This window comes from Rissa tridactyla, chromosome 4 (genome assembly GCF_028500815.1).
Source record: "Rissa tridactyla isolate bRisTri1 chromosome 4, bRisTri1.patW.cur.20221130, whole genome shotgun sequence".
Taxonomy (NCBI): domain Eukaryota; kingdom Metazoa; phylum Chordata; class Aves; order Charadriiformes; family Laridae; genus Rissa; species Rissa tridactyla.
This window is the reverse complement of record NC_071469.1, coordinates 35,316,930-35,342,873: the sequence shown is the minus strand read 5'-3', so window position 1 is coordinate 35,342,873 and position 25,944 is coordinate 35,316,930. Positions and strand designations below refer to the sequence as shown.

At 37.6% G+C, this 25,944-nt stretch overlaps 1 protein-coding gene across 5 annotated transcripts in view; it reads right to left on the bottom strand.

Moving 5' to 3' along the window:
• NOVA1 (NOVA alternative splicing regulator 1) overlaps nt 1-16,500 on the bottom strand; it is a 157,792-nt gene extending 141,292 nt beyond the window's left edge. For 2 of the 5 annotated variants that reach the window (XM_054197635.1, XM_054197634.1), the window contains exons 1-2: nt 13,485-13,624; nt 5,663-5,739 (exon numbers count right to left, since the gene is read on the bottom strand). Coding sequence is in view for 1 of the 5 variants with exons in the window: in XM_054197632.1 (XP_054053607.1) it covers nt 13,485-13,628; nt 15,534-15,669 (280 nt within the window). In the remaining 4 variants the exon portion in view is untranslated. Of the gene's footprint in view, nt 1-5,662; nt 5,740-13,484; nt 13,629-15,533 lie in introns of those variants that run through there. The other 3 variants (XM_054197637.1, XM_054197638.1, XM_054197632.1) reach the window with 2 other exon arrangements.
• Nucleotides 16,501-25,944: the final 9,444 nt, after the last annotated feature.

The following is a 25,944-nucleotide window of genomic DNA, read 5'->3' as shown; positions in this document are numbered from 1 at the left end:
AAAGTGCCAATATATCCTTAGAATTTACTTTTAGAAATTTTACCTGTGCGTTTTAGCATTTCAGATTAGAACTTCAATTACAGAATCCTTCCCACTAATTGTTTAGATAACTTTTGATAATTCAGTCAATTCCATACTACTTCATAAATTGCTCATAAATTTACACCTTTCAAAACTAAAATAAAACACGTATGTTGGAACAAAAGAAAAAAAAATTAATGTTTGTAACAAGAGCAATTGTTTGCAAATGGAAACAGGTTCTAGAAAATATTTAGTTTGAAGAGGATTTGTAACTCAATCTGGATTAGATCTAACTCTTCTCTTAAAATGGACCTTTTCGCAAGACTGGCATACATTAACATAAAGCCAGTATTTTTCTACAGGTAATTACTGAACAGATTTACCCATATATTAAAAAGCTAGTCTATACACAAAGATGTAGAATTATTCTTTTAATATCAGAAAATTCAGACGCGTCTTTAAGGAAAGCCAAATAATAGACAATAACAAAACAGCATTGATTATATAAACTGAGTTTTTTATCATTTGTCCTGCTTTTGGCATTAGTCAAGGGTTGCATTTCTGCATTAAAAATTGAAAGGAACTTTTAAAACAATATATTTTTTTCTTGCAAAGAGATGTTGAACTAAAAGAAAAGGCTATAAAACTCTTATCCGAAAAGAGGAGAACATGTATAATTGGCAAATTCATACTGATAACCTGTATTATATACCTATTTTTGATAAACATCTGTTTATAACTGAAAAGGCAACCTACATGATCCTCAAAGCATATGTGTTATTCCTGTATTCATCATTTACTTGACTATATTAAAATTGAATGTAGAAAGAAAGACATCTCCAAATACAGATTCAAACAGCTCTATGCAGATGAGAAAAGTTCAATTACAATTGTTTGCAAGGCTAGAAAATGGTGAGAACACATCCCTCCTCAGAGGAAAAGGCAGCAGTAAAAGTTAACCACCACAGACAAGCACCATGAAAAAAAAAAAAAAAAAAAAACCATTCCTTTGCTAGAAAAAGGAAAACTCATAGAAAGCAAACAGTCTTTCACCAAAAGACCTAAATTGAGATCATACACATTTAATTATTTTTTTAAAAAAATCACTACTACTTATCCATCCCTAAGTGAAAACACATCAATATGGGACTATATAAAATGGAAGCATATGACAGCTTGTATAAATTCAGTACTTACCTGAATTTAATGTTTGTATACAGAAACTGCTGGTAATTTTACTGCCTTTTTACGAGTGTCTCCACTCACTTTCCAGTGGCAAACAGGAAAGAAATTCTCGTTTTCAGCCCTTATGCTTAAGGGACAAGGAAGATAATTTGTATCCCTTTTTGCTGAAAGTAACAGAACATCAGCAGTAGAAAGACAGAACAACTGTATCTCACTGTACTAACCTGCACGTATAAAGAGTTTGGACAACTTTAAGAAACGCTCAACTTCAGTGGAACATTTGATCATAAGTAACACAAAGAATGGGAAACAACTAATCAGGATTTGATTACTTCAGAAGTCTTCACCCTAATCTAAAAATGGGAAGTTTTACTTACCACAAAATCTAAATTCAGAGTGATAGTTATACTTTACTGGCAGAATTTCCATTCTGAACATCCAGTATAAAAGTGTAAGTAAAAAGAAAATTAATGTTAAACTGCTTACAAAATAAAGTACAAGTTTCCCAGCACTTACAACACACTGAGCTACTACTGAGATTCAGAATTTAAACGTTTGTAGGGGAAAACTTGAAGCTTTAAAAAATAACTTAAAGATTAAAAATTGAAACGAAATACTTGTTGAGACTGAATCACTGGCTTTTTCCCCAAATAAGCAGCATACACATAGTATTTTTTGAATGAAATGTATCTTTCTAACAATCTTAAGCATTTGTAAGATGTCCAGCAAGATTCCTCAATTTTGCCCATGGAAGGTGGCAAACGTAGAGGACATCCAACACCTTGAAGCGGATGACACAAGTAAGTTATTTCTACCCAGGAGAATCATCTATACAGAAATCCAGTAGGAAAACCGTCTTTTGCTTTTGAGCAAGGGAAAAAGAATTTGGGGAAGTGATAATCCCCTTAGAATCCAGCATTTAAATGCTACATGAAAACTGCTGCACTCTAAAGGAATTAACACAATGGAACCTGCTTAAAGCAGAGTGAAACTTTTAAAATTATTCAATAGGGAGAGATAAAGTCTACTCAGATGTGCTAAGGTACCTTGGTCTTTCCCTGTACATAGAGACTTACCTACGAGGATTCCAGAATGTTTATGGATCTGAATCCACACTACAGTTCACACATCTGTTTATAAACTGGGATCGCTTCACATAAAATATGCCATCATTCTCCCTTGATTTGCCAATAAACTGTATTGCAATTAAGTAGATAACTACTAACAGCACTTTCTCTTCTAAATTAGCATTGCAACGTTACACTTCTTTCTAGGCCTACTGAAGTAGGTCATACGACAAATATGAAATTTATATTAGTTCTTGAAATACTTTTAGTTTTAAGCACACTTGACTTGAATATCAGATAGCCATCATCAACTTAGATGCAACTCACAAGTAAGCATACTTTACAATACGTAAACCTCACCACACAAAAACAGTGCTATTAATATATACTAAATTGCACCAAAACCCCTGCAAGCTTTCTTAGTTTTGTCTTCATAGAATCTTTGACAGGGAAAAAGCATCCAAATTAAGACACCTTCATGCTTACAACTACCAAGAGCATTACGATCACCTATTCTGATCTCCTTTGCAATAACATTTCACAGAAAAAAATCCCTGCATTATATTAGGAGCTCATTTAACTATATGCATATTTTTAGGAAAAGGTCATTACATTTTAATTGCAGTTGAAATACCACAACCCTTAGTAAATTGTCACCATCACTTCTGAAAGTTTGTATTGGGAGAAACAAGGCACCCAAATCAGAACTGGCCATTCTAGTAAAAAGCCAAACACTTAAAGATAAATAAATAATGAAAAAATCAATGATCTTCAGACAACCACTACAAAGCTGCCAAAATTTACAAGCAGACTTCTTTACAAAAGAAAACACACAAAAAGATTTTTGCACAAGGTGAAACTTAACGAGTTCCAGGACTAGACAATGCTGAAAGCATGGTAGTCATTTCCACACCACATTAATAAGTTATTCCATCCAAAAAGGGCAAGAAGTGAACAAACAATTAGTTTACTTTTCCTCATTCTGAGCATATGCATGTGTGTTGAAGGAGGCAAAAAATCAAGGTACTTATTTTACAATTATAGATGACTAAATTTTGTGCCCTTCTCATGTCTGTATCCTCCAAATCAGAAAGTGCTAAGCTAACAAAGTGTGAAGGACAGAACTGGAACTACTTCTGAACATCAAAATCCACATTCTTTCAAATAGTAAGTACTATACAAAAACACAAGCCATTGGAAAAGATCATACCAAAACAAGAGAATGATTACTAACCCAAAGAGTGCCATTTAAAAACTGAAATAAAAATTAACTAGGTATAACTCTATTATTTAATTCAAACACTGACCTTGTTACCACTCTCCACTCCACGTCTCTAAGACTACAAGGTTATAAAAAATTTGCATAAACCGAGGAGGTTTTGTTTTTAAAAGGTACAGAAAACCTAAAGGAAGACAAATATAGCTGCCCATTTAATTGATTTTCTCATCAAGAACAAGCTCTGAGGCTAGCAATTACATGTGTATTTCTACATACACTTAAAAATACTTTTTTTAACAACCTGATTTAAAATCTGGCTACCTGAGGAACCATATGTTTCCTTCTAAATACTATTTATTCAGGGAAAGAACTCATGATGAACTCAAGTAAAATGAAGCACTACTGGCTACACAAGGTAACTTCCTTTTTATAGAGGCTCTTTCCTGTTCAATCCTACGAGTTTACCTGATCATTGCACAAAATTGTCCCACCTTTTTTTCTGGTTATTTTGGATCAATTCATCAGAGAAAAAGAGAATTTATTAATTTAATGCATCATGTTGGCACTTACTAGAACAGCTAGTCATAGATGTAGATCCATACAGAACTAGACAGCTTATAAAATCATAAAGTACGTATTTAATTATTGTTAGAAGCAGTGCAAATACTAGATGAGCACTTGGCATTACCAACCTAAACAAAACCACAAAAACTTATAACCCTGAAGAAAAAAAAAAAAAACTTTGTAAAGTTAAGACTTCCTGTTTTTTTTTTTTTAATTATTTTTGAGTATTTCACTACACTAAAAATTGTATGCTGCTTGAGGGAGAGTAATCTCAGCAAAACCTGGCAGACTTTGGTGTGCTGTACTGCACACTAAAACACTCAGAAGTTAGGAGTTGTTATAACTATAAGGAGTTCCTGAGGAATCCAATTTTTACTTTAGATTGACAGAGTCGCCAAGTGTTCATCTAATACAGTAAGTAGAAGACATACAAAGAATGAAGTGTGCACACACATGCAAGACAGAAAACAAACCCCATACATGTTCTGTCTAACACTTCTCATTGCAACAAATCATTTTTACAAAGCTTTAAGGCATCCAGTAGCAGCATTTCATTGCAGACCTTTGAAAATCAGCACAGACAGAATGACGAAAGAGCCTCTCTTGTTCCACAGAAGTTTTCTTCAAATCCAGCCCAATAAACTGCTAAAAAGCCACCTATTTCCCTTTTTTTTTTTGGTGTTCCTCAGGAAAACTGTTGGTAGGCTGCCAGATTACAATCAAACATAAATGTCCTATAACTCCAGCTCAATACTGCTGCCAAATTGGTATCTGCTGCAGCACCTGAATTGCTACTGCTGCAACTACTATACGCTATCCTACCTATGCTCAGATGTGTACAGATGGGGACAAAATGTAAACCTCAGCTAGATCAAGCTCCAACTTGGCATATGGCCCAACTGGTCTTTCCTCCCCCTTCCCTCATAGTCATGATATTTCACCGCCCAACTCTTTGGGAATATACTACAATATAGTTTTAATTCCATAAGTACACTGGATGCTCAACGAAGCAAACTGAATGGACACATGCATTTCCTACTTTTCCAGTGCATGACTTCATATAAATATTTTTAATAATTTATGTTATAAAAAGAAAGAATCCACACTTGTATATTCAGTTAAATATTTGTAATTTTTCATGTACAGTTTGAAAATTAGAGTTTAGGACACACTAGGAAGATGATAGATTGCTGCTGCCTCTGATTATTTGGTTCTCTACAGAGAATTTTCTTCCCCATATTGCCAATGAAAAATCTAAAAAGAACTAAAGCCACTACTTGAAAATAAAATAAAATACATGTACATACAAATCTTCCAAGAGCTTTGGAGGTGTGCACTATGGTTCTTGATTCAAGCAAACAGGTGCCACTCTATGAAGTGGGGGAAAATAGTACAAATGTGTGAAGCTCTTTATGTGGGAAATTACAAGAGAGTTAAATGGCACTGAGCAAGGCACAAAAAGTGCTTTTAAAATAGAAACAAGGGAACATGCAGAGAACCTCAGTATCTAATTTAATTAATGATTGAGAATGCAAAGGCTCCAACTGGTGAAACATTAGCAGCAGCCATGAATTTCACTGTAGTTCTGTATAACAAGTAATCTTACCTGAGTGATTCTCAAAAAAATGTCAACACATCGATTGTATTTTTCATCTGATCCTGTCAATGCTGAGATGACAGGCCCTGCAGGATGCAGTGAGAGATCAATGATGAAAAACATACGTTTAGTCTTTTCACAATCAAAACCTACAAGACCAGGCAAATAAGAAATTTTGTCTGAGATTCATGCGTCTTTATATCCAAAAAATGATAATGTTACAAAATCACTTTCATATACATAAGTTGACAAGGGTATTTCTTCCTCATTTACAAGAGATCTGACTCCAGATCATTCACATCACCAACATATAACTTTAAATCTGGCCCCTAATATACTATTCTTTCAAGTGCTATCTCGTCAAATAGCTACTTATTTACATCACCTGCTTCATACATCAACCTATGTTCTCTGGTCTTTCATGAAGGGACTTAATTTTGTCCATCAATTATACAGAACGCTTAAACCTTACACAAAATTTATTGCAATTCAGAAGTCAAGAAGAGCAATGCACAATAGTATTGCTCATAACTAGCTCAAGCAAAGAGTGATAAATTCATATTCAAAAGTTACAAAGGCATGTTGGCATTGTACAGTTGGGAGCTAACTTCCATAGACGTGTTTCCAAATACTGCCTTAAACTGACATTTCAATCAGACTAGTAAAGTACTTGCAAATGAATTTTAATGTTTGGCTATAATCAAGAACAGCATGTTTAATATTAAGTAAACCCCAATCAGATTCAACCATAATTAATTATCAAATATGTTAAAGTGAAAACAAGTTAATATGGGAGGATGGGAATTTAGATAGTTGTCTTTTTATTATGTATTAAAATATTTTATATGTCTATTAAATATAAGGGAAATTTAAAAGAGTATCCTAACAATCATTTCTCTATTTTTAAATTAAAATACAAGCAATGTAGTTAATCCTTATAATGCTATGAATAATCACAAATTGGGATGCAGATATCCCTGAAATCAAAACAAAAATAGGATGGAATAGAACCTTACGAGTTTGTAATGTAACATTTAAAAGCTCCCTGGTTTGATATTTCCTTTGGGGGATGGAGACAAAATGGCCCTTAATACCAGGGTGAACGTAAGGAACTTGATAGTTTCCTAAATCCGTGTCATATCTTCAGTCAGGAAGAAGACAGTAGTACATCTACAGTAAATTAATAGTCTCACGCATGCACAGCACACTCATGTATTCCAACTGCCATATACCAAATTCCAATTTTACATGTTTCCATGTTACTAGAAATCCTTAAAGGAATCACAACTGAGCTAGCCAGCATGAGCACCAAGCATACCTCACTACAGAGCATACTACAGTCCACCAGAAATTCATACCAGACACAAACAATATAACTCTTTTCATTTACAGAAAATTGTATTTGCTGTCAGAATAAACACAAATATTTTTGCTAAGTCCATTATAACGGTGACATTTCAAAAACCTGTTTATCAGCTTCATTACTCCACAGATACATTTGATAAACAGGAAAAAATATATTACAGTTTTGGATTGAAGTACATTAAGAATTTTATGCTAGTGTCAGACAAAACCAATTAGAAAACCAAAAGGCCCACCTGGAAACATGACCATCGATAAGAGTCGAAAAAGCAGCCTTTCCATTTCTAGTATGTATTGCGTTTTATACCATGACACTGCAGCCTCTGAGGGTCAGATTAATTAAGATCAACAGCAGCTGCAGTGCAACGTGAGAAGCACACTGCCACAGTTCTCACCAGTCCAGCCCAATTACCTGCAGCGTTCCAATACCGGACAACTGACAACTACCATACTCCTCACCAAGTCATTAACTCCAACTGGCCTACTGATAAATGTTAAAAAGCAAACTAACCTCTTTTAAGATGGACTGCAAAGCTGACTGCACCTGCTGCAGGATGCAACGATGAGTCCCAGAGAGAGGTTTGCCAGCCAAATCTTTACAGATGTTGCTTAACTTTATGCTAGAGCTGTGTCCAAAGATGGAAATGAGATAGCAATCAGGCACAAGCCCTCCTCCCAAATCCCTCCATGTTCCATTTCTGAAAGCCAGTCTGACAAATTCACTAAATCCAAGGTTTTCTCCCCCGGCCAAAAAGCTACCGATCACTGACGAAATAAATTCTGCGGTCAACTACTGAGGACAATTTCTAAATTATTGCAATTAATTAAAGAACAAACAAGATCAAAGAGCATTTGAAAAAGGTATTGCCTGTTAGAGGTTGCACCCATTAAGAAAAGCAAGATCATATTTCTTTTACTGCACAAGGGAGAAGAGGAAAACAACTAAGAGATTCAGATATTCCCTGTTTATATTTTTTAAATATTAGCTCCAAGACCTACGTGGTGACAAACATCCATTAAAACTTTGATCTGCAAAACACCACTGAAGTATTTTATGGAAGTTTTAAACTTTGTGAAAGAGAAAAATTTTAAATTTTCAGTGCGTACCAACTTTGTCTATTTTTCCTAGGTTTTGGTTGTTTGGCTTATTTTGGTGGTTTTTTTGGTTTGGTTTTTTTTTGTTTGTTTGTTCGTGGGGTTGAGTGGTGGTTTTTTGGGGGTGTTTTTGTTTGTTTTTGGTTTTTTGGGGTTTGTTTTTGGGGTTTTTTTTGATTTTTTTTTTTTTTTTTTTTACAGAATACATGTCCAGAAAATAGATATTCTTAATGAATAATTGCTTTACAGAAATCTCAACTTTATCAAAAAACAATACTGTTACTAGAAACACCTTCACCTACATAAGCTTTCTAATCTACTGAGAATCATTTGGTTTTCAATTATATTGAAAACTAGTCAAAAGAAATCACAAGAAAAAAGTAGAAAATTATTAAATATGGTATTTCCCTGTGGTAACAGCCATCCTCACTTTGTTCTTTATTTTGCCAACCAAGTGCACATATAGTTAGTCTGTATCATTTATTTAAGTTAGACTAACCATTCCAAACCTGTCACGAGTTGTTTTAAACCTTTCTTATACGAGACAAAGACACAGCACTTTCGTGCAAACCAAAGCCATTTACTGCGTCAAAGTTTATTCAGTCATTAACATGAATAATAAGTCCCTACATGTAGAAGAAATCAGTGCAAAATTTCTACTTAAACTTCCACGCAAAATTTCTCCAAGCCAACCAAATGAGAAGCTGCTAAACAACAGTACACTGCGTGAGTTAGATGTGTAACAAACTCAAGATCATACCAAGTTATATATTCAGTTTCAGCTTCCTTTTAAATGTAAAATACTAAGTATCTGCTAGCTAACAAGCTAACTTTTATTCTGTTCCAGTAACCAGGCAACAGACAACTGTCCAACTGAGAATTATCTCTCTGAACAGCTGGCAATCAACACTTGGGGTTTTTTGGTCGTTGTTTGTTTTTTGGTTTGTTTTTTTTTTAAACTAGTAGAAAGATGAGTTATTCCAGTGATTACTTCACAAACCTACACAGCTCTAGATTACACCTCTGAAATCTCTACTCACTATTTAGTCATTTCCTGAGTCCCATTATCCCCAAAGTTACTCATGTGAGTAAATGTTTACGACAGAATCTGAAAATCTTAAGATATATACTTATGAAGTCTCTAATTAGCTAATGTTAACACTTTAGAAAAAATCAGAAGTATGAAGAATAAAAGTGAGGTGCATTTATCGACGTATGACAAACCACCTTCAAGAAACCATGACAACAGACAGCTAATAACTAACGCCATTCTCGCTTCTAACTCCATTATTCCTTTTCCTCTCCCATAGCTGAAAAAGCAGTATTTCACTTCAACATTATTTCAAATGTTGATTTTTAAAACAAATTCTTTTCCCTACTAGGTTTTACATTATTTTTAAGAGTTATAAATTAACATGACAATTCCTTTATATAATAGAAGAAATAATGGTGAACCAAGCTTGATATATTATACCTTCCCCTTTCCTAACAGTTTATCAGGAGTAATGAAGCTAAAGGTGAACTTATAAATTACAAATTCCCGTAAAGTTGTGTTACTTACACATTCAATGTGTTTGAAAGGTTTTTAAGAGTCAGAATAAGAGATTTTTCGAAAGGGCACTTGAACAAAGATTAGCTAGACTATCTCCCATAATACATGAATGTTTCAAAAAAATCTGATATTCAAACACAAAACATCTCAAATACAAGTCACTTGGTAAAAACATAACATAGACACACAGCACTTCATACACTCTCCACACGAGGCGGGGGAGGAAACTCCCACCTTTTGTATTCTCCAAACATTTAGATCACTACTGATTAGAAATCTGCTATGAAAACAACACAGCTAATCTGTTGTTAAAAGCAGTAAAACCTTATCCCCATTTAATTATGTTTTTATTAATCTCTGTTCTTAATATTATCTAATTTCAGTACATACATGACTTCATATTCCAATAAATTGAAAAACACTGACCGAGCTCAAATTTACTCAAGCACCAAGTTCAGACCAGGCAAGATCCTGTTGCAAGATAAACAACATGATGTGATGTAACATAATTTTGTGTGTGCGTGTGTGTGTATGTGTGAGACTGGGGCGGGAGCACAGAGAGAGAGAGGGAGAGAGAGCGAGTAAGACTGCATGAGAGAGAAAGTAAGCAAGAATGCGCGCCAGCATTTGCAATAGAAAAAAAATACGTATGTCCAGAGTAGTTTTCAGTCCAGTGCTCACTATAATTCAGAATGGAGAAACAGATAAGACAATGAGAGCTTAATACAACAGAAATAATGACTCATTTTTATATTATTTAAAATAAAACCATACATTAAAATAGCTTCGCAGAACGGCCACTTTCTTTGTGAAGTTCACTTCATTAATATTAAAGTAGCATGGCTACATCTGTATTTAAATTTTGGACCAGAACCTACTAGTCAATACACATTCTGTACTTCTCTGCAGAAAGGATCAGCACCTATTAGTTTAAAAGTAGGGCATATTTTGCCATTTTAATTTCATTTCCACTAATCTAGGAAGACAAGCCTGAACAGAAAAGTATCAGGGATAATCTAAGCACAATAACCAAAGTCAAATTGCAGAAATCCAGACAATTAGAAAAAGTCAGCTGGTAACCTGAAAAGAGAACAATAAATTGTGTACTCAAAAGATAAGACTGTAGTGGATGGCAATGTATTTATATACTGCTTCCTACTTTGCAAACTAAATGTTCAGTGAAAAAGCTGTTTTTTCCTTCAATTTCTTGTAATTAGAGCTGCCATATAATTCTTCAGTAATTATGTCACCTTTTGATGCACAAAAATAATTCCAACAGAAATCAGTCTGCATACTGAAGTCCTATATCACAGAGGAAAAAAAAAGAACACTATTAGATCATAGGAACCACTTATGACTTCTGTATTACAACCAACTTCCTCCTTTCCAAACAGCAACTTACTCAGACTGTGCTAAAACTTTTCGGAAATACAGAAAAGTTTCACAGAAGCTTCGGCAAGAGAACATTCCATAGCGAAACGCACATTAAACACATTTATAATCACAAGCATTAGAAGTAGAGACTATGTAACTTCTATTGGGAAAACAGAATAATCGTTTAAGAAACTTTGCAAGAAAAATAAACTGTATCTTTATATTAGCTATTTCAAAAGATTTGTATTCCCTAATGCTATATGAGCACGAGAGTCTGGAAGAAACCCAAAAGCCATCAGCTCAGAGAATGCCAGGACCTCCGAAAATTCCATGGGCTGGTGGTCAAACGCAAACAGAAAGACTAACGAGAGCTAGCCATGCTGGAATCCATTTCTCATCCCTGTTCCATGCTTTAGCAGGTATCAGTCGACAGCTTCCTTAAAACACTCATTTTTCTGTACAACACAACGTGGCTGCAAATTCAAAGCAGACTGTATGAAGTTCAGACTGGAACTTCATTTGCACCTGTTAGAGTGAAACTGCTTGAGGCTCGCTGCCCTAGTTATTTATATTATTACTACTGATTTTAATAGCGAATGTGTTTACGTCACAAATGTTATTACTCATGTCCTTCTAGCTTGCTAATTTTTATTTCTCAAAGGTTCTTCTACTACTGCTGTATCTTCACAATTTGCTACACAAAAAAATATGTAATTCCGATTTAATCAGAAAACAGAAGAACTACGCTAGAGTACTGAACAAAAGATCTAATCTTTGGAGCATCCTTTCCAAGTGAGTGTAAATAAACTATAGTAAAATGAAAAGACTTGTAATTTGGTATTTGGAATATTCTTCATAAACACCAATTTTCTGTAACATCCTTGCATATCTGATACCACCTCATGTATAATGCAGAAAATCTATTTCATTTTCATCTATTGACAGTGAATTTAATTTACTGTTGCGGCTCTTTACCCAGATTATGTTATTAATTCTGCAATCAGGCTCTTTTGAATGCTTTTATTTCTTCCAAGAGTTTTCACAATTCTATATTGATTTCTTTTTTCCACCCTAACATACCTTTCAAAATAAAGGACCGTTTTTTCTAACTTTCTAGAGAAAAGTAAAAAAAAAAAACCCAACTCAAAGACAACAAGCATCAGTTCATAAGCTGTATCTTTCAACAGGAAAAATCTACTTGCATCACTTTAACCTCTGACATTTAAGTATTATAAACTACATTCATTAAAGAGATGTACAACAGGTGCATTAAAATTTCCACATCAAAAATCATCATCATAAATAGACCACAATCTCTCCATTAATAAAAAATTATCCACTTCTCCCTGACACTAAAGTTAGAGGACAGGAAAGCTAAATGCTCCAGCGTTAGTGTTCTGTTTACATCCATACCAACTGCCTTCACTATTTTGTAGAATTCAGTCATCTTATTAAACTACATCAAACGTAAAGCAGCTCTTATTTTTCCGAGAGAAAAGAGTTGGTAACAGCCAGTCAACTAAATTCTAAACCACCAGTTATTCTTCAAAATAACAAAATCAAAACACCCAAAAAATTGTTAGCTATGTTATTATTTTGCATCAGTTTTTAAGAAGTCCTCTAGAACAAAGTTCAATCACAGAATGCTAATTTGTTCATCTTTAGGGGAAAAAAAAAAAAAAATTATTCCATTGCAGAAGCTAAAATCTTGTGTATCATTATGTAAGACTCCCTCCTTCAGAAATCTTATAAAGGAGAAATGCTAAATCAGGTATTTATTATTGTTACACACAAATATTAAAAACTTCTTTCTTGTGCATTAATATAGTGAATATAAAACACTTATTTCTTTATTGATCCAAAGTATTTCACTTTTGTAATAGAGTTTTCTTCCACCATCATAATAAACATAACATAAAGAATATCTAAAGAGCAGCACTTGTCCTCTTTACTTCACTCCAGAGCCAGTGAACAAAGCAGTGAAGCAGAAAGAAGGTACATAATGGATTTAAAGTAAATGGCCCATTCTTTAAGAGGCGGCCTCTCATTTTTACTCATTCTAGCTTAATTGTCATTACAATGTCTGGAAACTTCAAACGAACAATTATTTTTACGCCAGCTGTCAAGTTGGTTCCTTAAAGCTAGATTTTTTTTTTTATTTATTTTTAAACTAAAAAACAAAGCAATCAAAATGTTAATGAAAATATTATTTTGCAGAAACGTTGTAAACATCTTTAAACACATTTCAAGCAGTTAGTGTCCAGTCCATTCCATACACCAAGACAGACAGAACATTTATATTCACTGTTGCACTTTGTAACACACTTTGCTGAGAAATAATGCTTCCAGCTGCACTGGAAGCTTAGTCGTCCATATATGAAACACACTGACACATACATACATCCCCTGGGATTTAAAAATAAAGAATTGGCTAATTTTTGCACCTACCTGGGTAAAAATCTTTGGATTTAGACAGCTTGATGGTGGCCCCAGTCTCTTTCTGCAACTGAACAATTGTCTGTCCTCCCTTCCCAATTATAGATCCAGCAGCATAACTAGGTATGAGGACCTTTAGAAAATACTGGCCATCCTCTGAAAAATTGAGATATGCATGGTTAATATGGCTTACAAACTTCGATTTTTTCCTCCCCAGACCCACAAATAGACAAAATGTTACATCTTTAAACTCATCCAGTAATTCATGCATTTACATCTAACCAGTTGCGTCATTCTACAAGACATGTTTAGACTATGCCTTTGACATTTTAAAAATATGTACATTTATTCTGAGCAAGTTAAAGAATCCACATAGATTCCTTAAAAGAATAAGAATAAAATCCAAAATTATATTTCAAAGGTGGATTTTTTTCCCCAATGGTGACCACAACACGCAGAAATGATCGGACCCCTTTAAAAAAAATAAAGCCCTGCACGAAAACGTGCCTAGTGACAACTACAACCTTGCTTGAAAATACTGCAAAAGAAATGCCAAAACTAAGAAGGAATGAATTGTAAATTCTGATGGGCTATTTGTTTGTCATTAGCAAACACATGAGAATAGCAATTAGCTATTGCCTGCATTCTTCTTAAGTGAGCAAAACGACTACTCTGCTACCAAATAACCCACCCAAAATGTGGGGTTTTATTCCAAGCATTTCAGCCACTGCCAAGAAAACAACTCAACGTGGTGAGGATGGAATCACTTGCCTAAGTAATCCTGATGTATTCCTTTAGCACTTCTTAAGCGACAATGATCTCTTTTAAGCTCATTAATTAAAGGACATTAAGAAGAATTTTTCCCAACTGATCAAAAGCCTAAGTCACTTATTTTAAATACACTTAAAAGGTGATGAGACAGACAATGCCAGTCCTCTACCCACCGCTAGCGTTAAAGCACACAATCGGAACAGGAAAAATATATACACAATGAATGGTGGGGAAAAAGAAAAAAGGATTCCCAGTCTGATTCGGCAACTGCACAATTGCCCGTGCCCTCACCCCACTGCTAAATCCAGCTACACTCAAGTCTAAGGACCTTCCGTAACCGGCTCCGAAAAAGTGCAAGACAATAAGGGTCCGCTGGTTCCCCAGACTTCGGCTCTCCCCAGTAATTATAGCAACGTCCCATTGACATGGATATCAAGATTTTTTTATCATGAAACCTGTTTCAAGAAGTTGGTTTGTGGGTTTGGTTGGCTTTTTTGGTTTGTTTTGGTTTTGTTGTTTGTTTTTTTTTTTTCCTAAGCTGAAAGAACGATCCCAGTTCACCTCACTCCTCTTATCCGAGACTATAAAGCGTCTCCCGAAGTGCTTGTGTGTGACAGCCGTGCCCACCCGTATTAACATCGCTGGCTGAAGCAGGCACCGCGTACAGCCAGACCGCTGCTCTTAATATTGGGCAAATAAATTCACCTCTGCCTCGGTGCATTGTTATGACGACTCCAGCGCAAACGGACAGAGGAGATGCTGGTCCCGTTATAACTCATCTCCCCCAGGAAGAGCAGGATGTTAACTAGCGAGTCCCCGCGGCCGGCAGGCGACTCCCCCCGCCACCAGCCAGCCCTCGCCCCCGGCACGGCAAACACACGCCGTGCCTGCGCTGACAATAGAAGTGAGGCCAAGGAGGAGGAAAACGCACGGCAAGGCTGAAATTCAACTTGCGACCCAGAGGGATGTGGAAGGAGGAAAGTGCGTTTGCCGTCTCCTTCCAGCTGCCATTTAATTTCGCCCATCGTTAAACGGGCGAGGGAAATAGCTGGGCTGCAGAAGCCCCTTGTGCTCCCTCCTAGTCTCCGTAGGGTCACGGCTGTGCAGCCCCGGCGTGGATATTAAATAAAAAGACTGGTAGATGCTGAAAACCGACGCCATTTTGATGAATGATAACATTAGAGAAATGGGAATGTTTGGGGGGGAAGGGGGGGGAGGCAGGCAGGCAGGTAGGGAAGCGGAGAGGTGGGTGGGTTGGGCGGGGGGGGAGGTGACAGAGGATATACCCACCGCCCGTGTTGGTCCTCTTGGTGCTGCCGGCTTCAGGGGGGGCTTCAAGCGGTCTTTTCCGGGAGTCCGGCGGGTCCAGGTCTATGGGAACCCCGGTGTGGGTCCCGTTCTGCTGGATGGGAGCTGCCGCCATCATGTTTGCTGCTGCTCGGAGGAGAATTGTCTCTTCCCTTCTGTGGTGGGGGGGCAGGGACGGAAGGGGGGAGGAGGAGGAGGAGGAAGGGGGGAGGAGGAGGAGGAGGGGAGGGGGCTCGTCCCGTTCTCTTGTCCTTTTCGAAAATGTAGAGCTAAGCTCGGGATTGTCGAGGATGCTGCGCGCCTTGTTTATCTGGCACCCGGGGGGAGGGAAGGGAAAGGAGGGAGGGAAGCGGGCAGGACTGGGCTGGAGGAGCAGCTGCAGTGCAGTGTCAGGAGGAGATGAGGAGAAGGGAGACAGGGGAACGAGGGGGGCGAGAGAGGGAAGAGAAAGGGGGAGAGGGGAGGAGGAGGAGGGGAAAGAGTGAAAAGAGTGAGACAGGAGGAGGAGAGGACAGAGCGAGTGGGAGAGGAGAGGAGAGGAGGGGAGAGAGTGAGTGGGAGAGGAGAGGAGGGGAGAGAGAACGAGTGAGACTGAGGCGGCGGGGAGGGAGGGGGAGAAGGAAGGAGGGAGGGAGCGAGCGAGCGGTGTAAATGGTGGGCGAGGGAGTGAGTGGGAGATGATTCACGCTGCCTCCGATTCCCCTGCCCTCCCTGCCTGCCCGAGTGCCGCGCCCGGCGCTGCGGCTGGGGCTGCCCGCCGCTCCCCTGCCCTCCCTCACGGGCGGGCTGGTGTGCGCGGGGGTGGAGAGGGGGGGGTCTCTGCCCGTGCGGCGCGGCTCCGCTCTCGCCCCACCACCACCGCCGACGCCGACGCACGGGCGGCTGCCCGACCGACCGTCCCCGGGCTGGGGGCCGCCACCCTCGGCCGCGCCGTAGAAACCCAACAGGCAGGAGAGGTTAGAGCCGTGGGAGGGGGTGCAACTGCGGGGCGTGGGAGGTGGAGGGGGGACAACGACCAGGGACAGGCGCGGGAGGGGGAGGCGGCCGGGATAAAAAAGAAGGGCGGGGCTTCTTCCGAAGACAGGCGGGAGATCCGTCCAATGGGAACAAAAGAGAGCGAGGTTGGGATTGAGACGTATGGCCAATCACGGGCCGCCGGTGGAAGAGCCGCTCGCCGGGGACGGGGCGGGGGGGCGGAGGCGGGGGTGGTTTAACCTCTGCGGTGGCCGGCGGGGGGTGGGGGCGGCGGCGGCGACGACGACGGCGACAACGCCGGAGAGGGCGTGTGTAGAGGGCCGGCTCCCGCCGCGATGCGGCGTCACCTGGGTTACACGCTGCGCCTCATAGGCCCGCGGCTGCGGGGGAGGATGGCGGAGGTGGCCCGGGGAGGCTGCGGGATAGCGGGGACGTGTCCCCGTTGAGGCTGGTCGGTCACCGCCGCGGCGCGGCGACACCCGGCTGGTGCGGACGGGGCCCTTCCTCCCGGCCACCGCTCCGCGCTGGGAGCCTTGGACGCGCCGGGCTGCATCGCGCAGGCTTGTAGGAGAAAAAAAAAAAAATTAATAAAGATATTATTTTTATACTGTGACAGGCGGTCTAGCTGGAGCTATGTGACACGGAGTGGCGTTTTTTATGTAAATATTTAGTGGAAAATTCAAACGTGTTTCACTGCGGCGAAGGTTATTTCTGCTTACAAATCTCAAATTATTCAAGTTGAAGCTTAAAACATTGTAAGGTGCAGGGGGGCGGGGGGTGGGCGGGCGCCGGGGGATTGTCTGCTTTTATAAGCATTTTTTTACTCGGCTCTTTGCTATTTAATTAACTCATTGCCTTTGAAAAAATTTCTCAAACAAACCAATATAACCGTAACGGTAGTGGTCAGCACTAGAGCATCAATTCCATACAAAATTTAGAAATGTGTGTTTATTGCATTAGACCATGCTCTGTTCTAAATTTGTATTGATATGTGTGTGTGCAGAATGGCTGCTGACTTGATTCCTCTTACTATGCAAGCTTAAAACCTGGCTGTTTGTGGATGAAATCCAATTTCCATTCTAAGCTCCCTGGGAGACTCAGCCTTAGTTTTAGTAATCACTTACCATTAATACTGCCCCAAACAATTTTTAGTACTTAAAATACAGATTTCATGTATAATATATAATAGAGCACATCACCTCTACTTACAAGTTATAAGCCGGATGCGTAATCCATTATAGGATATTAAAACATGGACACTTTAACATCTAAACAGGCTCCTGTCTGAAAGCATTCACAAATTAAGAGCTTGATCCAGCACTGTACATAGGAAACTTTCAATGACTTCTTTGGGAATTGTGTCCCAGGAATGCGATATCTAGCCTCCTCACAGGCAGATGAAATAGATGCGGCAGATTCAGTAACAATTTGATAGCATATATGGTCAGAAAAATGATTGTATAAAAATGGAACTTTCTTACTCATCATATACCCTTTGTATCTAAGATACTCTGACTCATAATTGCTTAGTTTACTGACTGAAATAAAATTTTAGGCTTCTGTTACCTTGGCAGTTGCTGACACAATTATGGTACAGCAAGCTAAGGACTGGTTCTAGCTCTTCCATTTTCTTTACTAAGTTCCAGTTGAAGAATTTTAATTAGTATTTGAGCCAGAAAGAGCACAGCATGACTTGAGGTCCAGTTTGTAGGGTCATCAGTCCTAAGAGACCTCTTTTTATTTGTAAACTAAGCCAATGAATTATAGAAAATTTTGAAGACAAAAATAAAAACCCTACGATGTTCAAGTGAAGCCATCTTGAGTCAATTTCCGCAGTGGAACTGGGTAAATTATAACACTGCTCCCTTTATCTTACTGAGTATGTCCCATTCATCTGTAGTAACATTGAATCAAACAATTCTCTTGTTTCAAGACCACATCTGTTTTACTGTGCCCCCCGCACCAATTTTAATTATGTGGCAGATCTGATTGGATTCAGCACCTGCAAGTCTTCCCTTTGGGAGCTCCAATTAGCTTATAAAACATTTACTTGATTGCATTCTTTAAACAAAAGTATTGTTTCATCCTAACAACAGGAATATTAAAGTGTGGAATAAAAAAGGGTTTTAACTTGATAAGCGGCGTGTATGTTGTTTGTGTATCTATCTTCCATAAGCTTAGAGGAAAAAGTGGTAATCCTGAAACCTAATTTCCTCAGACTCAGCAGATGTCTGTCCTGCATTAGGCTGTTTCTTTACCAACAGCTGTTTCACAAGTGCCTCCCCTTGTCTCTACAGAATGCCTTTTGTTTAATAATTTCCTGATATGCTGTCTCCCAGTCCCACTAAGACAAGCGTTTTCAACTTTTCTGGTACCTATAAGTAGGGTTTTTATAGATTAATAGCCAGGTGCGTCTTTGAAGAATTTAGCTAAAACTATATAACTAGTCTCTCAGCTAGTTTCTTAGTAGCAGTTCTACTTAAGTAAGCAAATAGCTGCATATCATAAGCATTTCAACAATTATTGTCTTAATATTAATGAAAGTATTAATTAATACATATATGCTTCAGAATATGTTTATTTTTCCTTATTTCACTGCTTGGAGCGGTGGCAATTGAGGTCTAGGGGGTCATACTGCATAAAGTGCAGCCCTCTAGTGGTAGAGATCACGGGGAGTTTAAAGGAAGCTGCGTTTTTGTCATGGGTGGGGGGCAATGAAATAGCTTTTAGCAAAATGTAGGCAACTGGGACACTTCCCTGCAGTGTATCAGTCTCCTGTGTTGTTCGTGGGCTGAAGCACAAGTGAAAATAGTTGTGGAGGCCTGCTCCTGCTCTGTTGTGATTCCTATGGAGAAAGGACCAGTGGAAAAATAAAAAAGTCTGTATCAGCAGAATTTTCCTCTTTTTCCAAAACTGTAATCTGTTGCTCAGCTTTTCCTTTTCAGCCAGCTGTAGACTGGCACATCTGACCAGAGTTTGTTCAAGCTGTTGCGGGATCTTGATTCCTTTTCTGTTTCTTTCAGTCGTGTCCTACCAGCTAATGTATTCTATAACTTCAGCAGGAGTTAGTTCAGTGATAGCGTGGAATACAAATTCAATTTGCCAGACTTATTTCTAAAAACGTGTTTGGCCGGTGGAGGTGTGGATGATAGCGTTCAAACTAGTCCATCCCACAGACATGAGAGCTGTGCTTAGAAATGAAAGGGGTTAGGAAGAGACATAAACCGAAGCAATTAAGCATGTATTTTAACAAATAGAAACCTGCAGAATAACTGAGGTAAAGTTTTAGTAAACATCACCTAACCTGATAACGTCCACTTTGTGGGGCAAGACTCAACCTCCTGTTTCTTGTAGAGGTGAGGGATATTTCTCCTCTGGCTAACAGAATGAACAGTTTGTTTTTCCCTTTAGGGAAATATGACAGAGCCCAATAATCATTAGATGAAAAATGATACCTCTTAAACATCCTGTCTAGGTAAAAGAAAACAGATACAGTCTTTGCCCAAAATGATGCCGCTACTATTGGAAGTTTTTCATTACTGAATGATTGCTGTGATTCCTGGTAAGCTTTGGGTCCACTAAAATTACAGTTAGTGGTGAACTCAGAAGTCTCTTTCAAGTCTTGAACTTCCACCTTCTGTTTATGAAACCTTTTTCCTCCAATAATCTATCAGTTAAAATATTATTATTTATTAAATTATCCAACTGTTGCTTGTTTAAATACTGCAGAAGTTTTTCACCAGTAAAAAATTTAAAGTTTCAGTGGAACTTCTCCAAGATTGCAGCAACATTAATCTTTGGAAAATCGAACCCAGGGTTTGGAAAAAAAAAGCTGAACACGTATTAGGCAGAAAGTGACCTGATTATCTCTTTTCCCATAATTATATTCCTTTTATTATCTGCACCTATATTATACGCATTGCAAAACTAAAAGCCAAGTGTTTATAGTTGCACTCTTCACAGAAAAGAGCATGGGCAACTGCTAAGCCCTTTCATATTGTAGACCATGACTGTGTAGTAGCTTTCTTTTTCCAGTAAACTGAGGATGGTAACTTAAAATCGGTAATAATTTAACCATACTATTTATCATAACATGAATATATTGGCTAAAACTCCCTTTCTAGTGGTGGAAGGAGAGACTGCATGCTGTCTTGGCAGATGGATCACCTGCCTCCTCCTATTCCCACAATATTCATCAAAATTTGCAAAGGTTTTTTTTGGACTTTTCTTCAGGAATATAGAACTGAATTGTTCCCGGTTCTTCATTCCTGAATCTGTAGATCAGATTTATAAACTGTTCTTGTGTTCTTTATATCTTGAGGTTACCTGAGGACCTATCCAGATCTCGGTGTAAAAAACCAAGGTTGCCTCAGGACAAGTTCATTTTTCATCCCTCCCAAGGAATTGACTATGTGGATCAGGGCATGATCCATGAAACTCCAGTGGCTAGGCACTTACTCCAAAAAGGCATCTCCATGGTGATCTTTCTGTACAGTAATTTAAAAGACCTTTTATTTCTCAGAATGAAAGAAATGGAAGACTTCATTTCAATTGCCTTCCAATAATAGCAGTATGGTTTTTTGGGGGGGACTGGTTCTTTTTTAAATAGGAAAACAGGTAATTCATGGATTAAAACTGGTACAAACTAGGAGTAATACCATTGTAATGAAACGATGATGTAACATAGTATGTGAGGAATAGCAGGATAACCTTATGTCAGTTTACGGTGTTATTGATTGGGTAGCTCTTAGCACTGTCTTATAAAAGAACATCAGTGAAGCATCTCTTCTACAAACTGAATTCATCCAGCTGTCACTCCAGATGCTTCAGGATGTATTCCTCTAATGGTGAACAGGGTATTTTTCAAGGAATCGGCATACCTGTTTCCAATCTCTGTTAATATAATTGCCCTAGCAGTATTACTATTTTATGTCTCATTTTACCCACCCACCAACAACTGTCTTACTTCTTTGAAATTTTGGCACTTTAGGAGAAATTAAATATGAAGAAAGAGACATTAACAGCAAAATTAGTTTCTTTGATTCTGTTGTCAGGCCTGGTCCCCTTCCTGTGTACCGAAAGACCTGGAACAATGCAGCACCTTCTAAGTGGTCATAGGGACATCTCTGCTAGAGCTCAGTCATGCTCTCAAAGAGTCTAATACAGCCTTGGTTGTTCTCATAAATTAAAACTAGTAAAAACAGGTCGTACTTTTAAATGTAGTCTTACAATATATGACCTTATTCACCGTTTTTGAAGCCTGGAAGTTTGCTATAGGTCAGATGACAAATGAGAGTTATTTCAGTGGAGAAGATCAGAAATCTTGCTGGCAAAGGAATGGGAAGGCAGCAAGTAAACATGTTGCACAGGGGACAAAGGAAAGACAAGAATGCGACGATGAAGACAAAGGTGCTGATTTTTCTGTGCTAACCACGATATATAAAAAATTATCTAGCAAAATTTGAGTTGCTCTGCTCTTTTTGCTCACTGACAAAAAGTGTAGTACTTGAGATCGAGAAAGACAAATACATCCTAGTAAAATTATACTAGTAAACTCTCCTACTGTTAACCACCAGCAAACCCCCCTTTTTCCCAGTATAATTTGTAGTCAATTTTCCAAATAGTAAGCTATTTCAGCAAAAGAGATTTTTACAAGTATAATACTATTATAATGGTAGGGTTTTTTGTTAACGGAAGGGTAATAAAAGTAATATCTCTAATATTATTGCAATAGCAATAGTTCCTAGTAGAGATCTAGAGATCTTTAAAAATGCTTCTTAAAGGTTTACGGTATAAAAATGCATATGCCAGTAGATTACAAATTAATTCGCAGCACAGCAAGATTTTAGACAATAGTGATTACCTTTAAGAATATGAAGTTACATTGGGAACTTCAACTGATTCTTCCCTAGAAGAGGGAAGTTTGCCTTAGAGTTTGTTCTTGAAGAAATTCTTTTACTTCACCGCCAAAAATTAATGATTCCCAGTGCTTTATGTTTCTACCCACTTGAAATCAATTACTACAGAATACCCCTGAACTGGAAAGTCTCCTCGTGGGGGAGGGTAAATATATAAAACTTACTGTCAGGATAAATTGGGCAGAATGATTTGGCACATATCCTTGGAGTTTGCCGTGAAAACACGTATTTGGGTGTCAGCTGCACACAAAGGCTATCTGGCCGCAGAAAAAGCATGGGGATTAGACATAATGCTGCCTCTTTGAGACAAAGGGTATTCCTTAGTGCAGTGAGGTTAAAACAGACAGCGCATCAGTAGTACAAGTCTATCTAAATTATTTAGCTACCATTTTGACCCAGAAGGAAGTGGTGGCAGATTATTAATTAATTTGGGGGTTTATTCATCTTGTTATTTTGTTTCACTGAAAGCAGCACTGGAAACGTGAAAAGGTACCAAAATGTTAGACCATTTTTACTTTAGTAAGATAAAGAATCACTTTCTAATTTTAATGCTAGTTGGAAAATATAACTGATTTTGATTTACATTTCACCGAGACTTACATCATGAAGTTGCTACGTATGTTTGTAAGTGGGTGCACGACTTTATATTCAACCGAAGTGAATGGAACAACTCATATGTTCAAAATAAAGCGTATGTTTGTCTACCTTGCTGAATTAATGCTTCATTTGTTTTCAATTCAATGAGAGTGAGCTGCGTTTCTTCAGTATTGCAGATTTAGGCCACCAAATCTCATCCAAGCATACAGTAAGTCAATGGGAACTTTCCTAGTGCAGCCCTGATGACCTTTCTGAATATGTGGACTTTTAAACATTTTTTTCAGAGAAGTTATGAATTGCTTTAAATGTTTCACATACATATATTACATTCAGAAACTTCTTTTTTTTTTTTTTTTTTCCTTTTTTTTTTTAAAAACCATTCAGATAGAAGATAGAAGTCCATGGACCTACTGGATGAAAACAATTCTATTGACTTCATGGGGTTTTAAGTCATTCAATACAAAATACTTAAAGGAAAAAATAGTGGAGAGGGGAAGGAAACTATATAAAATATATTAACAGAAACTGCAAAGCATTCATGCAATAAGAGAGATTCTCTTCATATTCTAGTGACAGGCAATTTGAATTAATTTTGCATTGAAATATTTGGGGTTATGTAATAGGGATATATTTAAAAAGTATTTAGGAATATATAATTTATAATTTCTAACAAATTGTGTATAAAAAAAATAACAGCTGGTATATAATTTGAAATTTGGCAGTTACAAAAGGGAAAACTAAAGACATACTTTCCAATAACTAAAAATCACAAGCTAAAGTGAAAATTTTTTGTATGTTTATTATCAACATTGCTTATGTTGATAATAAACAGATACAAATATGATGTTATAGAAAGTTACAGGTTATACATATTAAAAAAAGCCTGATTATGTTTCTTGTAAATTTTCTGTAGAGTATTTTGCTTGTAATATTTTAGCCAAGTAGGAAGACTCCTGTTTCTAAACTTCTAAATATTTGTATTCTTCTGTTGTTCTTATTTTCATTTAGAGGCTTAAGCTGTTTGCTCTGGAACAGAAAAATTCATATGTAAAAATAAAATTCTGCAGAACTGAGTCATTGCAAGTGAGATGAATACCCATAAAAAAGTACAAATCACAAAAAAACCCCAGAAACAGGATCATTGTGTGTATTAGCAACAATGCTTACAGATTCATCATGGCTCACAACAAAGGTATTTATAAGTGGACCTCCTGCCTCTGTCGCATGCTGTCATTGCTTTGGATTGACTGCTGTTAGATCCCTGTAATCCCGAGCCCTGGGATCTTGTCCTACATGTTTACCCCACTTGGTATGCCTGTTAGTAAGTATTTAAAATGGAAATGAACTCTAATCTTTGTATGTATTTATAACAAAGGGTTTTAATCCCTTAAAACCCATATTTAACATGTTTTTTTTTTAAAATAAAGTTTATAAAAAACTCTGTTCAGTCTGATAGCTTATATTTGCCAGTTTAGCCAGTTAAGTTTGGTTAATGACTGGCATTTCTTAATTCAATAGGGTGTTGTGGCAGTGATATTATGTAACACATTGCTGGATGAGGAGAAGCACAGAGTAACAACAGCCACCAGGCTAAAATGGCATGTTTAATAGGAAGTCTTGTCAAATTTCATATCTGTAATGCACTTGTAATATAAAAAAAAAGAAGAAAATTTCATATATTAGAAGACTGATGTGACAGATATAGAAATGATATATTACTGCCATTAAGTTGTGAGTTTATGTTGTTATCACAGAATCACAGAATGGTTCGGGTTGGAAGGGACATTAAAGATCATCTAGTTCCAACCCCCCTGCCATGGGCAGGGACACCTCCCACTAGACCAGGTCACTCAAAGCCCCATCCAGCCTGGCCTTGAACACTTCCAGGGATGGGGCATTGACAACTTCCCTGGGCAACTTGTTCCAGTGCCTCACTACCCCTACCTGTAAAGAATTTCCTCCTGATATCCAAGTTTTAGAGATTAAAAAACAAGTATTGTCCAATTAAGAAAAGTTCATTAAAACTATCATAGCCCATCCCACCTGAAAGCTCATTGTTGCCAACTCATTAAAAATAATGTACTGAAGCTAAAATTCTCTCTCTTCCATCTTTGCATCTCCCGTATTTGTTTGTATCAAATGATATCTGAAATAAACCACATTAAGGAGCTCTACCTAAGCAAAAGCAACAACAATAAGAACTTTCTCCACTGGTGCAAGAGAGCATATGGAGACTGACGATTTTAGCTAATAAAATGCCTAAAGCTTGATGGAGAAAATGCTTCCTGGATAATACACTACAAAATAGAATTACAATACATTCAGCTCATCTAGATTTAATGAGTTGGACAGCATTTATTTTCTCCAAATAATGAGACATAGTCAGTTCTGTTGAAATTCAATAGCCATAGAAACAAAGTTCCCATAAATTGGGTAAAGCAAATACAAGGATATAGCACAGCACAATTTATTTTTTTGCTGACATGATTATAAAGAAGAGAAAATCCTTAACATATACATGTGTATTGAAAGAACAATAAATACTCAAACAGGCTTTTAAACTTGTCATCAAGGCAGTGTAATACTACTTCATTTTTCCATTTGTACAGTGAAATATGTATTACTCAAATCTATTTTTTGAGATTTCTCTATACACAGTTATAGGCCTATAGATAAAATTAATTGCAAACAACCTATTCAGCTGTAATCGAGCTGAAAAGTTGCAAGAGTTAATTGTAAAATACACTGAATTAGCATAACTACTGCAAAAAGTAGCGTAAAACACTGGCATATGAAATTGTTTCTTACTTCATTTGAAGGTGGTAAAAAAATCACCTATTTAGTTCAGAGTTGTAATCCTCACTCTTATAAGAAATTTTATATTTGGAGTTCCTTGTACCCAG